The 22,326-nt window shown below is 37.5% G+C and overlaps 1 protein-coding gene and 1 long non-coding RNA gene across 2 annotated transcripts in view; one reads left to right on the top strand and one right to left on the bottom strand.

Annotated features, from left to right (window-relative positions):
* LOC113091259 (EGF-like repeat and discoidin I-like domain-containing protein 3) overlaps positions 1 to 22,326 on the bottom strand; it is a 148,020-nt gene that overhangs the window by 111,192 nt on the left and 14,502 nt on the right. Inside the window, exon 4 of the mRNA XM_026256667.1 lies at positions 9,066 to 9,194. Within this exon, the coding sequence (XP_026112452.1) occupies positions 9,066 to 9,194 (129 nt within the window). The remainder of the gene's footprint in view (positions 1 to 9,065; positions 9,195 to 22,326) is intronic.
* On the top strand, positions 11,381 to 13,986 carry LOC113091255 (uncharacterized). Its single transcript, XR_003287320.1, has 4 exons — positions 11,381 to 11,474; positions 11,615 to 11,677; positions 12,949 to 13,018; positions 13,586 to 13,986. It is a non-coding gene; the product is annotated as an uncharacterized LOC113091255 (long non-coding RNA).

The raw sequence follows: 22,326 nt of genomic DNA, 5'->3' as shown, positions 1-22,326 counted from the left end.
TTTTATACAATATATACAATTGAACAAAGTCCAATTTGATCTTAAGTTATATTCATCAAATGTTCAATGCTTTATGAACTCTGTAGCTGTTAATGCCATCCTTTTCTGCATTTCTTCTAACATGTTACTTTTTGACTTTTCTCTTGTTTTTAATAAATATTTTCCTTTTGATAATTATTATTTGTGTGTAAAAGTGATATTTAAAATGAACAACATTTGTAGGTTTAATGCCTAGCTCAATTTGGGTTAATTTTAACGTAGAAATGCATTGTTTCCCCACATGGCTGCACTCTGCGAGTTTATGTTCTGCCAGCAGGAGGCGCTAAGAGCGGGAGAGGTAGGTTTCTCCGGTAACGGCTGCAGAGCGGTGCTGAGCTCACAAACGCTGCCTTATCAAGCATATGCGAAATGATATCGAACATTTTCTAAATACAGTAGTTTTCCTTCTGAAATACAGTGATAAAAAACACCCGCTCTGGTTTTTGAAACCCTGCAATATAGTCATTTTAAACCATAAAAAAGGCAACCCAGCAGGCTGGGTTAAATATGATAACCCAACTGGTTGGGTTAAAACAACCCAGCACTGGGTTCGTCCCTTTTTGACCCAGCGCTGGGTTGTCAAAATAACCCAAATTGGGTTGTTTTCAACCCAGCAGTTTTTAGAGTGTAGTCACCCTCGTGTAGTTTCAAAACTGTATAACTTTGTGTGTGTCTAATATATATATATATATATATATATATATATATTTTTTTTTTTTCTGGTATCATTGTTTGTTTAGGTATTAGTATGTAACATTTACATGTACAAAACACTTTTGTTTTGTTTGATGTTGAAATTAATTATTTTTGACATGTTAAAACATCTAAAATATAAACACTAAATCATAAAGATATTTGAATAGATGCACTTAACCCTATAGAATAGTTAAGTGTGAGGAACAGAACAGAAGTTGTTAAATGCCGAAAATATTTTCCCGATCCACTCTGTGAAGGTGCACATTTGTCATTCTCAATCTATGAAGAAGCAGGCGAGAACCAGTAAGTGTTTCATTTCAGTTGTGTAAAACTTGTAAAAATTTGATTCTGCAATTTTTGAATGTTTAACGAGCATGAGGTCACTGCTGAGAATGGAGATGATCACTTAATAATGTCTACAGATAAACAATAGTTAAACAATTAGAGAAATTATATTCATTTTAAGGTTTTAAGGTCTAGTCTTGTTTAACATTATGCAAATCTTTAAAATTAATTGGTAGTAGATGTTACGCAGAACAGAATGAATTGTCATAATTTCATATTAAGTAAATAAGTAAGCTGCATTTAATAAATGTGATTGTGATATGATGAAAAGATAATGCTTTCAGTTATAATGGTAATGATTTCAGTATTCATAAGGATTCATTTGAATATCTGTAAAGTTGTTTACACATAATTTAGATGCTGTTTTAGATACTGTTTTAGATTGTTGTTTTTGGGATCTATGCAAATGTACGTGTGGTATTGTTGTTATTTTTTTATTTACTGATTGATTGATTTGTTTTCTTAATATTTTTTTTTTCTTTTTCTGAGAGGTTATTAAAATGATTTAAACTTTTTAAATCAATATTTCATGTCTATTTATTTATTTGGCAAAAAAAAAAAAAAAACCGTAATGAGTAATATATTGTACACTTCGCTGCATTGTCATTATCTCTAAGGTTTATCCATTCTACACTGAGCCTAAGAACACCCCTTATCCAAGATAAAATCACTATAACATAACACTGCAGGGCTAACTGTTTTAATAAACCCCTTTAGGATATTTTTTGTGATAATGACAGGCTGACTGTACAGTACATATAGGTACCATCCAGTAATTGAATCTGACCTTAACATTTCAATCCATTCTAATGCTCATGAAACAGGCATTATTATCTACTTTGTCCAGTACTGTTGGTTCTGACTGCTCTAAATAGCAAGGTTGCATTGTCAGGCCGTGCTAAATATAATGTGCACAGCTGTGAAATTGTTTTTGATGCTCACAGTTCAACCAAGTGGTGTACTAGATATAGGCTGAAACTACCTGTGACATGCTGGAAAAATGAAATTACATTAGTCAAAATTAGACCTTTAACAATTTCTGAGATCATTTTAACCATCAACAGAATGTGCAGAGGATGGGTTACAGCGAATAGAATGATAAATAACAAAGAATTGTATTTGTTCCATTGATGGTTCAGTTTATATATATAATTTTTTTTTTTTTTTTTTTTTTTACTACATTGAGTAGAATGTTGCTAAATGTGCACATGTGAATAATTAAATTAATTCTTCCAAAAAAAGCAAGAATTGTTCTAATGTTGTTCCTAATTGTTGCTTGGATCTACATTAGCAATGTTTCCACTGTCGGGCCAGAAGCTCAACTGCGCTTCACTAAAACCAACCGTTAACACACCTCTCAGAAATACCTCCACAAAACCCCATCATTACACCAACAAGAGAAGTTATCAGAAAACTAATAAAAAATAAGTCACTGCAACTAGCGCGATCACAAAACGAAAAAATTGCACGCTTTGTTAAATATTTAAATCCAAAAGCATGATGTTTTACTATAATATGTTTTACTATAATAAGTCACAGAAATAAAGCATTATCCTGCTTATTCAGTCGAGTCGGTTTCATTTGAGGTCACAATAGCCTATATACATCACATAATAATGATAATTTCTATATTTTTATAAAAGTTTCCAAAAAAAAAAAAAAAAAAACATTATTATATTTTTATGATAGGCTATGCGGAGCTAAACTTCCGAGACGAGACTTATGACGGATAAAATATGTTACTAAATAAATACACAATTGTGATAGAGAATAAGAACCTGACTTCCTGCCCTGGCATGCACTGGCATGCCCGCTTTTGGTCCGACAGTGGAAACGTGGCTATTGAATGTGTCTAAAAGTAAAAACTGACCACTAAGCCACAGTGCAGCACCAATATGTATTTTAGGGGAAAAGTTTTGGAGCTGTTCTTGGTTTTCTCTGCTGGCCAATTAAACTAGAGTAATATAGATTTATTTTCATGTTATATGCTTCACTAACAGTGCTTTTCCCATTTCCACACTGATTCCAAAGTCATTTCAAGTTCATAATAGAGTTCATAATAGAGAACTAACATTCAGCACAGGCTTTATTTTTGCTGATAAAATCCCTCTAACTCAATTTTATCAGTCTATTAAGCCTGTCAGCAATTACAAAGCCTGAAAACATGACTATGCTCAGTCACGTTGTGTCCGCCATGCATATTTTGTGTGCATTTGCAATGACATAAGGTGACTGCAAATGCACCTGGGTTTGATACAACTATTGAGTGTGAAAGCAGACCAACGCTGTGGGCGTTACCGGGAACAATCATGCTCGGGCTCAGACCACAGCACACGAGCCCAGTGTAAAAGCCCCTTCCTCAAATCTTGCCCTGGAGGTCCAATGTGCTACAGAGTTTGGCTCCAACCCTGGTCAAAATCACCTGCCTGTGATTTTCTAATGATCCCAAAGACATTGATTGCCATTGATTAGCATTGCTCAGGTGTGTTTGATTAAAGTTATAGCTAAACTCTGCAGGAAAGTGGATCTCGACGTCCAGATTTGAGGATCCCTGATCTAAAATGTGCAGAGGTCGGTAGTAACGAGTAACATTTACTTCATTACATTTACTTGAGTACACTTTTTGGGTAATACTTTTGGAGTATATTTAAAGATGGGTACTTTTATATTAAGTAATATTTTTTGGAAAAATCTGTACTTTTAATTCGTTATTGTGAGCGAAGCTCCTCCTTTAATTACAGCATCTGCAAGATTAATTACAAGCTGTCTTCTAATATATTTAAATTCAAATAAATAAATAATGTTCCCTGAAAAAAAACAACAATACTGACAACAGCAAAATGTTATATGATAATGTATGCTATTTGGTCCTGAATTTCTGAAAATTTGACAAGGCATGGCGAATAGCTATTATTCTCTATGATGGCACCACTGCACACAGCAAACACGGTAAATGGCATGAGGTTTGCACTTTTCTTAATGACACACTTACTGTTTTATTGTGACACTTTTGGGATTTGGGATTTCACTAATCTGTACATTTGAAATAAATGCAGAATAATATAAGGAAATAAACAAAGGAAAATATAAATGTATCTGTATCACTGACCTGAATTTTTATGAGCACTTGAACACTTGTTTTTTTAGGAAGTTTTCAACAGCGTATCTTATGAATCATGCCGACATTAACATATTTAAATCTAACTTCTACAGTCAAATGTATCGTTATGCTTAATTAACTACTGTAGGCATGCTAAATGACACTGTTGGGACATTTTATTTGCTAACAAAACACAACCCTAACAGTATAAAAAAAAAATATTTTGTGATCCACCCACAAGCAACGTTTCTCATTTTCATTTAGTTTAATGTCATGTACTAAAACAATTAAAACTAAAATTGAAATAGAAATGAATGAATAAATGATTGATTGAATGAATGAATAAATAAATGAATTAATATATATATATGATAAACAGAAATAAAAACAAATAAATAGATATAATTAAATTTTCATTATATCTATGATACTACAGAATTTAAAGGTTCCCAAACAATCCAACTAAAATCTCCCATATGCCTATTGATTGTAACGTACAGGAGACAATAGAAAGGAACCCCAGGTTAAAAAAATATTGAGATAATTTTAAGATTAATAAGATAGTAAGTAGTAGCCCTTTATTGTCACTAGTCACAAGTCAAAATTAGAGAGTAAGACTGTGATGTACAGTAGTAGAACAGTTAAGGAGCTTATATTCAAATCCCCTTCCATTGCTGCTTTATCCTCCAGCTTGTATCCAAACACAATCATAGACACACTTAATATGCAAAAGTAAATGTTGCCTTTTTTTCAAAAGTGGCAGTAGATCAGACTGCTTCTGACCATATGTTCAGCAGAGGAGTAAAAATAAATCATGCAATAACATCTGTCACTGTTTGCTATAATCAATGCAAAAACGCAATGTGTGTTCAGTTGCATTAACACAAACATAAATTAAATTAGGCCCTTAGACTCTCAAGTATGCCTCCATACTCCGTGAGCTACTGAAAAATCCTACCGTCTATATAGAAATAAAAAATAAAACTTAGATATATTATGTGCAAATTTGAAAAGTAGACTAAAGCCCTATTCGAACGGGACCAGTTTTACAGGGGGTCATTAGAGAAATCTGCATTTCACAGACGTACTTGGAGATTTTAATCCCGTCCGAATCTGCCACGTCTGTGTTTTTCTCACACAACCTCTGTGATAATTCCAGAGAAAATTACCTACCGTTTTTCAGCAAACTCAGTGATCCTCTGAGAAAACTAATCCCGTCCGAATGCGAATGTCTGTGATTGCCGGTGATATTTTATTTCACAACGCGTTTCCTTGTGTGTTTTGGCCAACGTGAATTACCGTAGATGCTCTTACCGCGTGGATTTTGATATATTTGCTTAGCGGCAAAGAAATAATAATACAAAAATAATACAAATAATAATATCAAGAGCAAGATCACGTAAACTGTTAATACCGGCTATTGTAATATCAGCATCAGGTAAGATTACTCACGTTCATTTATGTACTCAGTTACATAATGTTTTAATTACATTTAATAAAGAAAAAAAAAGGAAAACAAGTTAAACTAAAGGAACCACACATTAACATGGTTTTGCTATACTAGCCATTTAGTATTTATTGTGTAATAATACTAAGGCAATCATTCTGAATGAATGCAATGCACGCATACAGAGCGCGTGATCTCTGTGACGCCCAGATGCACAAATCAGACCCTCCCACCTCTGTAAAAAACACGGAGATACTAGCCCCGTCCGAATTGGTACATGAAAATCACAGACGTCAGGTGGTAAGAATCGAAACTCAAACGTAGTTTAGAAAACTAGTCCCGTCCGAATAGTGCTTAAGTATGTGTGTTAAATATATAAGTGTATGAGTTTATTAATAGTGTTGTGTGTTCCACAGTTAATGTCAAGTGTTGGATTGATGGATTGAAGATGGATTGCCTGAAGGAAGAAACTGTTCCTGTGTCTGGCTATTCTGGTGCTCAGTGCTCTGTAGCGCCGACCAGATGGCAACAGTTCAAAGAGGGAGTGTGCTGGTTGTGAGGGTTTGCTAGCCCTTTATCTCACTCTGGATGAGTACAGTTCTTGGAGAGAAGGGAGGGTTGTTCCAATGATTTTCAGCAGTGTGGACTATCCTATCCTCCTTCTGAGCTCAGATTTGGTAGTACAGCTGACCAGACAGTTATAGAAGTACAGAGGAAGCATTCAATGATGGTGGAGTAGAACTGTTTCAGCAGCTCCTGTGGCAGGTTGAACTTCCTCAGCTGGCGAAGGCTTTTTTTTTTTTCTTTTTTTTTTAACAATGGACTCGATGTGATTGTCCCACATCAGGTCCTGAGAGATAGTGGGGCCCAGGAACCCGAATGACTCCACTGTGCTGTCCATGATGCTGAGTGTGGGGAGAGCAGGGTTTTTTTTTTCCTGAAGTCCGTGATCATCTCCACTTTTTTGAGTGTGTTGAGCTCAAGATTGTTAAGACTGCAACAGACAGCCAACTCTTTAACCTCCTGTCTGTAGGCAGACTCTACGCCATCCTGAATGAGGCAGATGAGTGTGGTGCCATCTGCAAATTTCAGGAGCTTGACAGAGGGGTCTTTAGATGTGCAGTCTTTGGTGTAGAGGGAGAAGAGCAGTGGGGAGAGTTTATTCAAACCTGCAGTTAAACGTATTCAGATCATCTGCCAGTTGTTTATTCTCCACAGTGCTGGGGGATGGTGTCCTGTAGTTGGCGATTTCTTTCAGACCTTTCCACACTGATGCTGAGTTGACTCATGGGCGTAGGTTTGGTCTCAGCTTTGGTGGGGACCACCCCCATACACCCTGGAATTCTATTGTTGTAAGATACCAGTGATTTAATGGTGATTTCATTTTTTATTTCAGACTGTTGGCAATACAGAATATCACAATACAGAAGTGAATCTACTTCATCTCATTATATTGTATCCTGACCCTGATATACCATCCTGTATACTGTCCCTAAAGAGCTTGTATAACTATATAATCTCAAAAATGCACTCTCAAAAAATAAAAAATAAAAACTTGAGACTGTAATGCTGAACAACCAAACGTTTTATTAACATAGATTAATATGTACATTAGTATTTACACTAACAAAAGATACTCTGTCACAAGGAAACAACTCCGAATAAATAAATACAATAACCTTTTTCTATTATAAACACTATTTACCCTCCAGTACACTCACGTTTATGTTGACTGCAAGATTCTAAGTTAAGGTACAGACTAATTGACATTCAGTTACTTGCTAACGCAGCATTCTATCATCTTGGGTAACACATACTACTATCTATCACCAGTTAATACTATTTTCCACAGTAGAATCTGCATTTGAAAGCCTGGTCAGACACTACTGCTAGTTTATTTGTGTGGCTAGCTAGTTATTTTGCCTTCTTACACTCTGACTCTGCTTCATGAAAAAGCTTCTTATGTCCCCTTTCTTCTTCTTGTGTGGCATCTACAAAGTACAATAAGGGGAAAAAAAACCTGAATATTAAAATGTTTTTACCCTGGCCTTTGTATGTGGCATAGAGACAGCATTGGTAAATATTGGAGCTTGCTAAATATTGGTGGGGACAAATTAGTCATCTCAAAATATTGATAGGGACTATTACCTAGCATCCCCCCCCCCTAAACCTACGCCCATGCTGGAGGTGAACTGAGTCCTTAATTTCCAAGAATACTTTCTCTTTGCCACTCTGATCTCCTTTTCCAGCATGGCATTGCCCCCCTTCCTGTAAGCATCTTCTTTGGCTTGACAGAGCTGTCTGAGTTTTGCAGTGAACCACGGTTTGTCATTGTTGTAAGTTTGATGAGTCCTGGAAGGAATGCACTTATCCTCGCAGAAACTGATATAAAAAGTTACACAGTCTTTGTGAGCTTCAGAAACACTCCAATCAGTGAGGTCAAAACAAGCTTTTAAATTCTGCTCTGCTTCATTCGTCCATCTTTTTATGGTCTTTAATACAGGTTTAGCTAATTCCAGTTTCAAAGCATGTTCCACCACCACATGATTTCTCCATTGATTCTGTGTCATGATCCGTTATAAACAGCTGAAAGCTTGGCAGTTGGACCACGCTGTCCAGTATGGCATCATTCAGCCAGGTTTCCATGAAACACAGAGCAGCAGAGTGTTTGAAATCCTTATTTGTCTGGGAGAGCAAAATAAAATTGTCCGTTTTGTTGGTTAGAGAAAAGAGGTTTGCCAGATGGATGCTAGGCAATGGCGTTCGAAATTCGCGCTGCCTGAGCTTGACGAGGGTGCACCAGCTAGCTTTCCCCATCTGCATCTCCTGAAGTACTTAATCAGTGCTGCTGCTCCGCCAACTACTATGTCCAGCAAGACATCAGAATAGTCAAAAAACTGTAAAATATCGGGTGTTTTGTAGTGCTGAATGTCCAGCAATTAGTCTCTGGTGAAACTGATTGCAGGGACTTAACTAAAGACAAAAATAACTGTGGAGCATGGCATGGAGGCCGCCATCATCAGCGCAATAATCATGAATTAACCATCATATTTTCACCACTGTAATATTCTTAAGTAATTGTGTGAAAATTACGCTTTATTAATCGAAAATCTGTAAATGTCTTTTAAAAAGAACAAAAGGTGTCTGAGTTTTACCGACTCTAGTGTTAATTTATTTTGGAAACTGCAGTGATATGTGTACTTATTGGTACGTATTTTGCATCTTGTGAAAAACACACTCACTGCAGTATAAACACAGTGTTAGAGTGGTTTCAGATCCATCTAAAATCGGACAAGTTTACATGATATGCATTCATGTGTTCAAAAAAGTGAAGCACAATGAGTTTCAAATGAATGCAACTACAGTACTCATCCATCATCACATGCTTAATTAAAAATCAAGCAGAAACAGTTCTGTACAGCCACTGCATGAACTTACTGTGTTGGCAGTGGATTCCGTTGAAGCCTGATGGGCACTTGCAGATATATCCAATGAACGTGTCACCCCTGAACGTTTCGCTGATTTCACAGGTGCCTCCATTGTGACAAGGGTTTGGATGGCAGGGTCCTGTAATTTAGACAAAATAGAAATAAGCAAGTGGACTGAAGCGTTTTTGATGTACGTAAGTGTTCACAACCCACATGATGGTTTAGATAAATAGTGGCATAGAAGCAGACATCAGCAGTTTATAACATGGCCTGCATTGGAAGTGCTTGTATTGCTGTCTCCAGTGGTTTACGTAACAGCATCTGTGACTTAAAAATAATTTACAGAAAAATTAAATGAGAAATCAGAAAAAATAGAGATATTTAGAGAAATTTAAGTAAAAGCATCACTTGCTGAGGTCACCATGGGTCAGAATGAGGGATAAATAATATCATGTGCTCTGTGTTAGCTCTCCTGGCTCTCCTGCTATGTGTCAACATAGACATAGATAGAGATAGAGAGAGATAGAGAGAGAGAGAGACAGAGAGACAGAGAGAGAGAGTTCTGGCATTTCACGTAATTATTATAAACTGTCAGAGTTAAATCGGAGCAGAAATTAATAGATGAGTATGTTAAAAGGTCAATAGAAGGTTATGGGAGCAATGCTCTTTGACAGGATACTAGTTCAATGACATTTTAGTGAAAGATGGATTCAGAAAAGGTGTGACCGTTATGGCATTTATTATGTAACTAGATAATATATTTCATATGTACATTTATTGTAATTTGCCTTGGCAGGAAGATTGAAGTAACCTGGAGACGTTCCCCTTCAGGATCTCAAGCTGCATCTAAAACATTAAGGGAATGGGAATGTTCACGCTGTCACACTTTCAAATCCCTGTGTAGTGTGGAAGAGCACAGCTAAGACGAGAGAACACAAAAGCAGGGAGTGGCTCGCATATCTAGCCATAGAATCTGAAGAATGTAAGGGGCATAGACCATCCTGCTGACTTGCAGATGTCCTGCATAGACACATCTGCTAGGAAGGCCTTGAAGACCGCCATATTTTGGGTTGAGTGATCCTTGATCTCCATTGTCGAGGGGAGATCAGACTGTTGACTTCCTGTTCTAATACCAGAACCTGTTTGAAGCCCACGAGTGTGGGAAAGACCCTATTGAACAGTGGTGGAGGACCGCCGAACTGAATGCAATAGCCTTTCTTTACAGTGTGCAGAACCCAACGAGATACATTTGGTAGCAGTTTCCACGTTGCTAAATAGTCTACTAAGGGAACCAGTTTCCCGAGACTGGCTTCCAGTGTACTTGTAGCTGCTAATTCAGTGCCCGGTTCGCTGGAGACTGCTGTGTCCTGATGCATTGTTGATGGCAGGGTTGACAGAAAGAGCTCCCGAGGGCACTGAGGAGAGACAGGCAGGAGAGACAGTCACTGTATACTGTGGTGCACCCCACTCTTCCCCATTAGGGGCTCCCCCCAAAGGCCCTGAACCTCTCAGGTCAGGGCCTTTTTGCCGAGGACTTCCACTGAAGCAGGTCAGATCAGGCTTTGACTGTGAAGCCTTTGACCTAAAACACCGCTGATCTCGGTCCCTTTGCGGGGAAGCACGACAAACAACACTCTGCTTTTGAATCTGGATCTAGCAGGTGAGGAAAAATCCATATGCAAACCCCACAAATGCAACGCACAGACTGTGTGTATCCCCACTCGTGATGTACCAAGGGCAGGGAGGAACACACAGCCTAAAACGCTATTCACTTTCACCCTTATTTTTTTGTTTTTTTTCTGTGGCCTTGGACATTTTTTCTTATTTCTTTTAGACAGACAGCATCAAATAAGATAACAGAGATTTGACTGACAGAACACAAAGTGCTTCGCTAAATAACAGAAAGCTGGCACTGGTTCCACCTCATGTGCTTTTATAGCTTCCTGGTCATTATGTCACCTGCCTATAATGTCTCGCCCTTCCATTGGACTGATTACATATGATTCAGATCGTTGTCATGCTGGGGGCACTCCCATAGCATTTTCGATGCAGATCGAGTTTCTGAAGGGGAAACACTTTGATTTTATCTATCGCCTTGGAAAAAAATTTAATAAAATGAAAGTGTTGTGAAAAATATGCTGATTTCACTAACAGCTTTTAAACCAACATTCAGGCACTGGACTAACGGCTCTAAAGTACACTGTAAAAAATTCCTGTAAATTTACATGGAAATTTAACAGCAAATTGCTGTTTCCATGTAATAACAGCATTTTGCTTTTTTTTACAATGCATTATGGGAAGACTTGTTCACTTTGGGTTGCGTGGTCGATCAACAACAATTTGACACTGTTATTTAACAGTACTATACCCTATTTTCATCCAATGAGCACAAGGCGCCAGTTTGGAATATCAGATTGAGGTAGGTTTGCAACGATTTATTATTTTATTATCTTTAAATGACCTATTACTTTAAAATATAACATCTTAAACTTCTAATAAAGCTTCTGTGATTTAAATCAGATGCCTCAATTAAATGATGTGTTTTAACTAACGTTATAGGCAAATAATTGGTCAACCGATCCCAGACTGCCATCATACAGCCATCTTTATTACACAACACAGGTAAGAATCCCTAATTTTCATCCAACCTGCATATTTTACCAAACTTTATCCACGTAATATGAATGGGAATGAACGAAATCAATCTTTTTTTCTTTTGTGTTATGTGCACATTTCAGTCCATGAGAGACATAGACAATAATTTATCTGCCGGTATAACTTAATTTGCCGCTCCGCGCTTAATTTAATCGCCCTTTTAAGTAGCCTAGCCTACTTATAAAATAACAATATAAAGATCCAGTGCATCCGGTTAGTGAACGGTTTTGCAGGCACACTCATAACATGTGTGTAGGATAAGTTAGTCAAGCATACACATGAATAATGAAGTTTGAGTTTTGAGTGTTTATGAAACGGGCACATGTACAATTTATTTATTTATTGTCAGTAAATGGTAGTGAGGAACATTTTAAATTCTTGTAATTACTAGGTCAACAAACCGCTGCTGGCTTGATCGCAAAAAAATAAAAGCAGCAACAGCGTCTTGCACTGCATCTGTTTCAGACATTTTAACGAAAATCTATGGCTTCGGTAGTTATTAACTAGATAATTCAGTATTTTTTTTTTCTTGTGTCATAATGTTAACGTGCGCATTCAGTCCATGAGAGACATTTAGAGACATAGACAAATCTGCCGCTCCGCGCTTATTTTAATCGCCCTGTTATCAACTTAGGCTACTTATAATTAAAATAGCAATATCCAGTGAATCCGGTTAGTGAACAGGTAAGATTTGCATGCACATTCAAAACGCGTGTGTAGACTACTGCCAAGCATGCAAGTGACTTATGAAGTTTGAGTTTTACGAGTAAAACTCGAATTTAATTTCGAATTACGAGTGTTTATGAAACGGGCTTTTTTGTAAGTAAATGGTAAGTGAGGTATGAACAACATTTTAAATTCTTGTCTAATTAGCCACTGTAAAGGTGCCTTTTCAAACCGCTGCTGACTTTATTGCAGCTACTAATAGCAGCATAACAGCGTCTTGCACTGCATCTGTTTCAGCCATTTTATAACGTATTTTAACGAGAATCGATGGCTTCGGTAGTTATTATCTAGATCTGTTCTTTACAACATGTTTCATTGTCAGCTCATTGTCAAGTTCGACCAAACATGATAGTCCTCTCATCATTTACTCCCATCAAAATATAATATTTTTTTGAATATGTTCCTGTTCTGAGTACAAAAAGCCTTTTACCTCTGTAGAATATTATCAATGTTATCAGCAAGTATCACGTTAAGATTAGTCAGTTGTCTTAAATTGTTATCTTTGACAATAGATGTCTGCCACTCCTGCTGACCTCGAAAAGATGGGGAACCTGCCTGTGAGTCCTCGTTTGATCCTGCTTGGTAAGTATATCATATTAGACATGTCTGCAATTTATTTTACAAAAAAAGTTTTACTATTATGAAAGGATTCACATTTAAGTGCTTCATTCTAGAGTTTACTGTCTTTGAATCATGTTTTATTACACTGTGCTGGTTTGAATTTGAGGACATTTTTATTAATCAAAGACAAGTTTGAGTCTTTACAAAAAAATCACTACACTTTATTGTATTGTACACTTTTTTTCCCTCTCGGAGGCTGGCTTAGCATTATAGGAGAACTCCGGCGCAAAATCAAAAAAAAAAAAAAATCCCAGAGAACATTCGACTTGGTACCAATGTGTTACTACACCCGAGGTTCATCTTGCACCGGAGTTCTCCTTTAAGTTAAAAACAGACTAAAACAACCTTTCTTTTTCCTTTTTTTATTTTTATAGAGATATTGTAGGTTTTGTTAAATTGTAAGACATGACATTGTGTGCATTTTTTCAGGTTATAAAATAATGGACTATTTTCTAACTACCTTTTCTACACCAAACTCTCCAGAGATCATAGAATAACCATTAATTTATCCATTCCTTTATGATCCAGGTGTTAATCCGGGCCAATGGATGAAACAATGGATGATCAGCCTCGAAGGCCGAATAATCTGCGAGGGTGTGCAGCCAACCTTTATCTCTGGACTTGCTGCATTGTTCTCTTCGTATTACATTTTTAATTTGCAGTACCAAGAGGAAGCAGCATCCACACTAGAATTCCTTCAAAGGTAACAAGTTTGGACTTATTTTATTTATTTCTAATTAATATGTTAGTATTAGTATGGTGACAATAGAATCCTCAAGCCATCCTTACTTTCTTCTTTGAGCCGAACACAGTCGGAGTTATAAAGAGAAAATAATATTCTGGCTTCCCAGCTTTGCAATGGCATTGAATAGATCCCGAGTTTTTGAAGCTCCAAAAACCGCATCCATCCATCATAAAATCCATACGACTCCAGGGGGTTGATGAAGTGAAGCGATGGTTTTTTGTAAGAAAAATATCCATGTTTATAACTTTTATCAGCTATAATCACTGGCTTCCAGAAACAGCCGTACGCGAGTTCCAGATAGAGTCGAGTTCCGGCAGAAGAATGACCTTTGACCCAACATATGAAATCTTATATCAAAGTCCTATTCTTTCAAAACGTCTTAAGCCCTATTCGGACGGGACTAGCTTCACAGGGGGACGTTAGAGAAATTTATGCTTGACAGATGTACTTTGAGATTTGAATCCTGTCCGAATCTGCCATGTCTGTCTTTTTCTCACACGACCTCTGTAAAAATTCCAGAGCAAATGACCTACTGTTTTTCGTCAAACTCGAGGGTCCTCAGATTAATCTAATCCTGTCCGAATGCGAATGTCTGTGATTGCCAAAAAAGTTTTTTTTCCAAAACGCTTTTTCTTGTGTGTTTTAGTCAACGTGAACTACCATAAAATCTCTCGCCGGTATTCAAGTTTCTGCTTTTTGCGCACCGATAATGGATGTAGATGTGACACATTCGTCAGTTCAAACCTAAGCTTTCGCTACGTCTTCGCCATACGTCCTACGTCATGCGTCAGGTCAGAGGTCACCCTTCCGCCAGAACTCAACTCAATTATGAACACGCATATGGTCATGCCATGATTATATTTTATGAATTTATAAAATAAAGATATCTTTCTTAAAAAAGGCATGGCTTTCCTTATTAGACATTTATTAACCCCACTGGATACATATCGATAACTTTTATGCTTTATTGATGCGTTTATTGGAGCTTCACAAACTTTACAAATCTGGGAAGGATGTTATGCATTATGGCTGGAAGAAGAAAGCCATATACACTTATGGTTTGAGGGTGAGTAAATTATGGGATAAATTATTGTTTGGGATTAACTATTCCTTTTAAATCATTGTTCACTGAAGATATTATCCTCTTATTTTTCAGACATTTTTGCATTTTGATGGGTGTTTAATTGTATGCACTGAATAGTACTTGACTAGTATTTTTTTATTTGCCTATTTTAGTTTACAATAATTGAGCAGAATTTATCTGGTGTTGTATCAGAATAATAAAAAAAAATACTAACTTGTCTTTATTCCTTTTTTGTAATCCATGACAAAAATAATGTGCAGGGTTATAATAGCATTTAGAATCTAAATTATTGGGGTTTCATTGTAAAAACTAATACTGTAAAAAAACAGTTAACTACTGGCAGCTGTGGTTGCCATTATCATACTGTAAAAATACGGTGTGTTACTGTTTTTGAAATTAACAGCTAAATACTGTTTTGACAACTACAGCATCTAGCTGTTAAATACCAGGCTGTAAAATTACAGTTTTATACTGTAGTTGTCAAAACGGTATTTAGCTGTTAATTTCAAAAACAGTAACACACTGTATTTTAACAGTATGATAATGGCAACCACAGCTGCCAGTATTTTACTGTTTTTTTACAGGATTATTTTTTACAGTGTAGCTTCTAATCTCTTAGTCTTCTCAAATCCTGTATTTAAAAGCAAGTCAGCCTCATAAGAACCCCCGGAGGGTCCATATATCATGGCCTATCAATACCATTCTGATGTTTAAAACATTAGAGTGCCTGCATCAGGATGCATGCTGTCCAAAGTTGCTTGATAAAATTGCAGGGCAGTCAGTATAATCTTTCAAAATATCAGCAGCAAGTTCTAAAGGAGGACATGGGTGGAGTAGTGAGATGTATTACAGAGACATGATCAATGTGCTCTTAAGTGCAAAGACAGACTACGTAAATGTAGATTGGTTAATAATACTACTAATACTAATACTAATACTAATACTAATACTACCACTACTGCTACTACTACTACTACTACTACTTCAACTAACAATAATAAATGTTTGAGTATCAAATCACCAGTAAAATTATAACTAAACTAAAAGAGAATATAAAGTATAGAATCTAAAAAACCTTTGCTGAATTTTTTGCACTCCTAATAAAAAAAGAAAAGAAAAAAATGTAATGCCTGCAAAAAAATAATCTATGGAATGAATTAGATTTTAAAACAGAGAACTTTTATTTAAACTGTAATAATATTACACAATATTACTGCTTTTATTGTCTTTTGGTGAAATAAATGCAGCCTTGGTGATCATATGAGATGTAATATTCTACCATGGTTTTACAAATGGAAACATTACATGAACTCAATTTGTTACAAAAGTAAAAGATAATGGTGGTCTAGACAACATTAGTGTAATTTTTTATTTTATTTTATTTTTTTACAAAAATTTTATATTCGTCACTTATAGAAAAACTGAGGGTGCCACAGAGGGTAACCCTATCGACATTTGTGAATTCCATTACTGCATCTCAGCTTTAATGAGACTAGCATCTAATTAAAGGGACACACCATGTAATAACCTTTCCAGAACTCTATTAAAAGTCCTCTGCATCCCGAAGGAGAGGGTGACAGCTATGCCTGCATTCTGACATGACAATCTATAACTGCACAAAGCTTTGTGACAGTCCCTTCTCTACCTCCAGAGATATGGAAATCAGAAGACGGAGAGCAAGAGCAAGGGATGGAGAGAGACAGTAAAAGAAGGAGTAAAGGGAGTGGGAGAATGGAAGGAGGGGGGATGTATGCCACATTCTCACATGTTCCTGAGAGACATTGCCAGGCACTGTGGCTGATGAAACAAAGCTTTGTCCTCTGTGCTGTTCCCCTTTGTGGTGCAAGTCAGGGGGATCAACAATAATGTCAGCCGTTGTTTGGCTGTTTGTGATTGTGGATGGAAAGTGATTGATGTTGGCTGGCACATGCATTCTGATTTTCCAACAAGTCACAATAGAATCCAGTCTATCAGAAGAGCCTGGTTCCAATGCAGCATAGCAAAACCTAAGCAGTAGTTAATAAACACAGCAAATCGTCCAATGTTTCCTGTGCAATTAAACTCTTATATGGACGCTGCCAGCCAATTTCCAAAAGTGAATTATTTCGCTTATACATACCAACCTTAAACATCTCTGAAATGAGGCCGGTAAACAACCCAAATGTGATACACTTGCTAATGTATTCATTTTTTTGCAGATTGTGGGTAATGTGACTTGGATGGTATGGAATCGATTGATTGGATTACCTATATTTGACTTCTGCGAAGTCCATGTAAATAAAACTTTCACTAAATAAAGCAATCCATCCGTGATATTTACACACTACACAGTCTATAGAGCGTTGTATATAACAAATGTCTCAATGTACCATGGTAGCCAAGAAAGAACTGTAGGTGTTTTAATTACTGTTCCCTCAAATGATCTCCAGGTGGAGGTGATGGAGGTGAGAGGGGCTCAGACAGACTCTCTGTGTCTGAGTCATCATGAGCAGATTGAGTCGAGCTTTTGGGAGGTAGGGAGGTGAGCAAGTGGGCAGTTGGAGCTCAAATCACAATTCCTGTAAAGTAAAATCAAGCACAGCACCAGCGCAGAGCAACAGTGAGGTCATGTGCACATGACCTGTATGTATCTTATGAGTCTGGGGACTGCAGGATGCTTTTTTTCCACTACAGTCAGGTATTCACTTAAACAGTAAGGTTCAACAGACTGAGCACACATTAAAAAACAGAGATATATACAATCAATTATACAATTCAGATTTTTGCATAATCCTCAATATTCCCCAATAAAAAAAGGAACATACAATACTGATAATTTGGGTAATAAGACACTGATTATTCAAATTTGTCGATTATTGCCCTCCATTCAAGCCTTCAGCCTCATAATATTAGCACAGAATCAGTTCAGAATCAATCACCAAAAGAACCAGTTCGGTTCAGATGCAGTGTGTGTCAGTCAGTTTCATGCTGAATCATGTATGCACAGTATCATCAGCTCCTCGGTTCTCGAATCGGAAGCGTCCGACAGAAATGGTTCTCGGTTCAACCGTTCTTGACTCGAGAACGAGTCAATCTCTCTTTTGTTATCTGGCTTGGCTCGGTGTTCATCTTCAGTTCTATCTTCACAGCAGTTCAATCAGTGTACTGTTTGAGTAAATGAATTACTCTGGGATATTGGTTTATTTAGACTCAGAGGGAGTGATCAGTCATGTTAAAAAAGTTAACAGCTTAAGTAATTTGTGAATTAATGCTTATTGGAGACGCAAACCATTTCAAAGTATTCAGTTCAATTTGGTGAACTGGTTCAAGAAGAACCAGTTAAATTGAATCATTAATTCATGCACTGGATATCACTAAAGAGAAGAGAATGCTGAATAAAGTCGTCGTTTTTGTTATTTTTGGACCAAAATGTATTTTCGATGCTTCAACAAATTCTAACTGACCCACTGATGTCACATCAGTGACTAATTTGACTAATTTGATGATATTTGTATTACCTTTCTGGACATGGAGAGTATACCATACATACATTTCCAATGGAGGAACAAAAAGCTCTCAGAATAAATCTTAAATATCTTAAACTGTGTTCTGAAGATGAACGGAGTTATTACGGGTTTGGAACGACATGAGGGTGTCATTAATGACATAATGGCTCAAAATTACAGATTTTTCTTTTAATGCGAAAAAAGCTTCATTTTTGATTAGTGATATGCATTGCTAAGAACTTCATTTGGACAACTTTAAAGGCGATTTTCTTAATGTCTTATTCATTTTTTTTATTTATTTTTTATGCACCCTAGATTCCAGTTGTATCTCAGCCGACTAGTGTCCTATCCTTACAAACCAAACTTAGTTATTTAGCTTCCAGATGATGTATACATCTCAATATCAAAAAAAGTTACCTTTATTACTGGTTTTGTGGTCCAGGGTCACATTTTACTTGCCCCGGTAAAGTAATGTCAGTATGCTGTTTAAAGCACTGTATACATAATTGAGAATCACTGTACCACAGAAAAAAGAAAAAAAAAAACACTGACACATTAAAAGAGATGTTCAGCTCACAGAGATTGCAGGGTAAGAGATTACACAGCTCGTACGTGGCCTAATTCTGTCTTCATCCTTTACGGGAGTGCAGTATCAGCCTCCTTCCAGTTCCCTACTGCATGCCCAATACACTCGCCTCTCCCACTAAGAACTATGGCCCGCAGAGAAAAGCACTCACTGCTGGCTTTTAGAGCCGTCTGCCCTGTCTCTAAATCCCACTGTGCACACTATATGACAAGAAATGCTGACTAAGCTGAATAGATGCAACAACGAGTTAAAGTAAAAACAGAACAGAGGCAAAATAAATAAATCAGTGGCCATCCAGCACTCCGCCAAGGGAGAAAAATCTCTTAGGGCAGCCAAAGTATGTTTCAAGCTCACCTTGGAAAGTCTTTCAGATATGGAAGGTGAGGGTGTAAAAGGGAGGCAGGAAATGCCATGAAAATGTCACCATGATAGCAGACTGGCAGGAGAAGAACAGCCCGGAGATTCTCTCCTGTCAACTCACATCCATCCAAGAATGCACGGCTGATAAGAATAGACATGGCCAAATGAAAACTCCTTCAACAGTTTATTGTGAATAGACCAACTGATTCTTATTTTTATTATTGGGTTCTTATTTTGTAATCCTAATTGCATTTCTGAAGGACTTTCACAATTTAAGAACAAATAAGTCTGTTAAGTTGCATTTATTTGTATAGCGCTTTTCACAATACACACTGTTTCAAAGCAGCTTTGCAGAAAATAATTATATTATTGTTTATAATATCTTAATATTTTCAGGTCAGATTTTGCATATTAGAACTTGCCAATAATATAGTTTACATTTTGTAACAATAAAGACAACTTGCGTACTGCAAAATATACAGCAGTGAACACACACACTCCTGGAGCAGTGGGCAGCCATTTATACTGCAGCACCTGGAGAGCAGTTGGGGGTTCAGTGCCCTGCTCAAGGGCACATCAGTCGTGGTACTGCTGGCCTGAGACTCGAACCCACAACCTTAGGAATAGGAGTCAAACTCTCTAACCACTAGACCACAACTTACCTACCTATACTGTATATATGCATAAGGGTAAACTATACTATATATGAAGTGTTGAGTGATAAAGTTAAAATTTATGACAAAAATAAAAATCAGGCAGTTGAGATTTGCTACATTTGCTATTACATGAATGCACTGTACTATGTACAAAAAAAGTTGGAAATAATACCCATCTTACTTTATAAAGAAAGCTATGCAATAATACAGTTTACATTTTGTGGAGATACACATTATCAACAAGACAGATAAGATAAAGCAATGCTTAGTTAAATAATGAGTTTTAGTTTATTTTTTCCTCTCTAGTGTAAGATTAAAGCAAATGTAAAAGTCCTTCCTCATCAATTACCTGCTGTGTATGTTTTTTCATTGAAAATAAAATAGCCAGCTTATGTGTTTATTTTAATGTAGAAATGTTTATGTATGTTTCATAAAACACTTTGAAACTAATGTTTCAAATGTTTTCAGACACGTTTTTTATAATATACAGCAAATGCTGTGCTGGCAATCTGGTTACAGAAGTCTTTATTCTGAGATTGAACATGCTGAGCCTTTCAAAAGGCCACATTTATAATAAAGCTTTCAAATTATTGGCAGCCATTTGATGCAAACAACTACCAGGTAAAGCAGGACCTGCCTGAAAACAGAATTCACCTCTTTCCATTTCAAAGTTGAAATGCGCAACACAGCATATAGAAATAATATTTCTCGGATTACAAAAAAAGCTGCTCATGTCAAAAGCAGGGCAATTAGAAACGAGGGGTTTTTAGCATGTCAGTGTCTGATGGAGGGGTCATAATATTAGCCAGTGAACGCAGTCAAACCTTATATAATGGCATACTAATGTTTCTTCGGAAGAAGAAAGTGTATCATTCATGCAACATGTTCCTCCATAGCAACTACACTAATAAGGGCCCAGTGGGCTACGATGAATATTCCCCAGCTGTGTATAAAATATACATATCAGATCCATAATTGAACAAAGAGTAGAGAAAAGCACAGGGATGCAGTTAAGAAATAAAAGAGAACCAACCTAGACTGTGTATTTGTTGGACATTATCTCGATGGAAGTTCTTGTATACATGGATCTAATGTAAAAATGTCTTGGTTACATTTGGTAACCCTCATTCTCTGAAGGAGGGAACGGAGACGTCACAACGAAATTGGGATCCCTACCAAAGTGCCATGGGTGCTGCCCCTTCCTGTGCCTGTGTGAGCTGCCTGCACCTCTATTAGGTGTAGGCCGGGGCTCGGAACAAGTAGTTCCACTCATCATTTTCAAAGCAGTACCGTAGTGGGTGAGATTGGAGAACACTGGGAAAAAGTGCCCGTTCCGCTTTAAACAGGGATGCTGCGAAAGCCCCATCCTTCACGAAGGATTTTTCAGGAGCAAATAAACAAAGCATCCGTTTAGGAGTATATGGAGAAATTTGAGGTTATTAAAATTCTCTTGGAAAGGCAGAAGTAGGCCAGGGAAACACGGGCTCTAATGCTATAACATAGATAAACTATATGCATACGAGTACCGCTTAGGTCTCAATATGGCACCCAGCCATCCATGGTTCTCATGAATTCATCATGAAGGCCTGGCGCCAGACGTTCCGCCACGTCCAGCTACCTAGGTTGATGGAGGATCTAAACAGGGTCTACAGTACGGACCCTCTGGAGCAGTTTTAGCAAGCTGACACTAACCGGGGCCTCTCAGTGCCACTACCCATTTGAGGTTAGAACACAGGAGGATACCGGCTCTACACAAAATCTATAGAACCTAGTGAGCATGTCAGGGGTTGCCCAGCCTGCAGCTCTACAAATATCTGTCAGCGAGGCACCACGAGCCAGCGCACAGGAGGATGCAACACTTCTAGTTGAGTGAGCTCGCAATTTGAACGGACAGGGCACACCCTGTACCTGATAAGCCAGGGTTATGGCATCCACAATCCAGTGAGGCATCATCTGCTTAGAGATGGCATTCCCCTTCTGCTGGCCTCCGTAACAGACAAAGAGCTGGTCTGAGGCTCTGAAGCTTTGTGTCCGGTCTAGGTAGCATCTCAATGCAAAGCCAGGGCTGGGTCTGCCTCCTCCAGGGGTAGCGCTTGCAGGTTCACAACTTGGTCTTTGAAGGGTGTAATGGGAACATTGGGCACGTTGCTGGGCCGGGGCCTCTGGATTAACTAGGAGTCAGCCACCCCACCCCCTAGGCACGAATCGTTGACCCTACCCTCTTGATGGTGGCCAGTGCAAGCATGAGCAGAGTTTTCAATAAAATAAACTTTAGCTCAACTGAATGCAATGGCTCGAATGGGCCTGGCTGTAGTGATTTTAGCACTAGAGTCAGGTCCCAAGAGAGTATAGA

The sequence above is a fragment of the Carassius auratus genome, unplaced genomic scaffold (assembly GCF_003368295.1).
Source record: "Carassius auratus strain Wakin unplaced genomic scaffold, ASM336829v1 scaf_tig00214150, whole genome shotgun sequence".
Classification (NCBI taxonomy): domain Eukaryota; kingdom Metazoa; phylum Chordata; class Actinopteri; order Cypriniformes; family Cyprinidae; genus Carassius; species Carassius auratus.
Note: the sequence above shows the minus strand (reverse complement) of the source record. Positions and strands in the feature narration are given on the sequence as shown.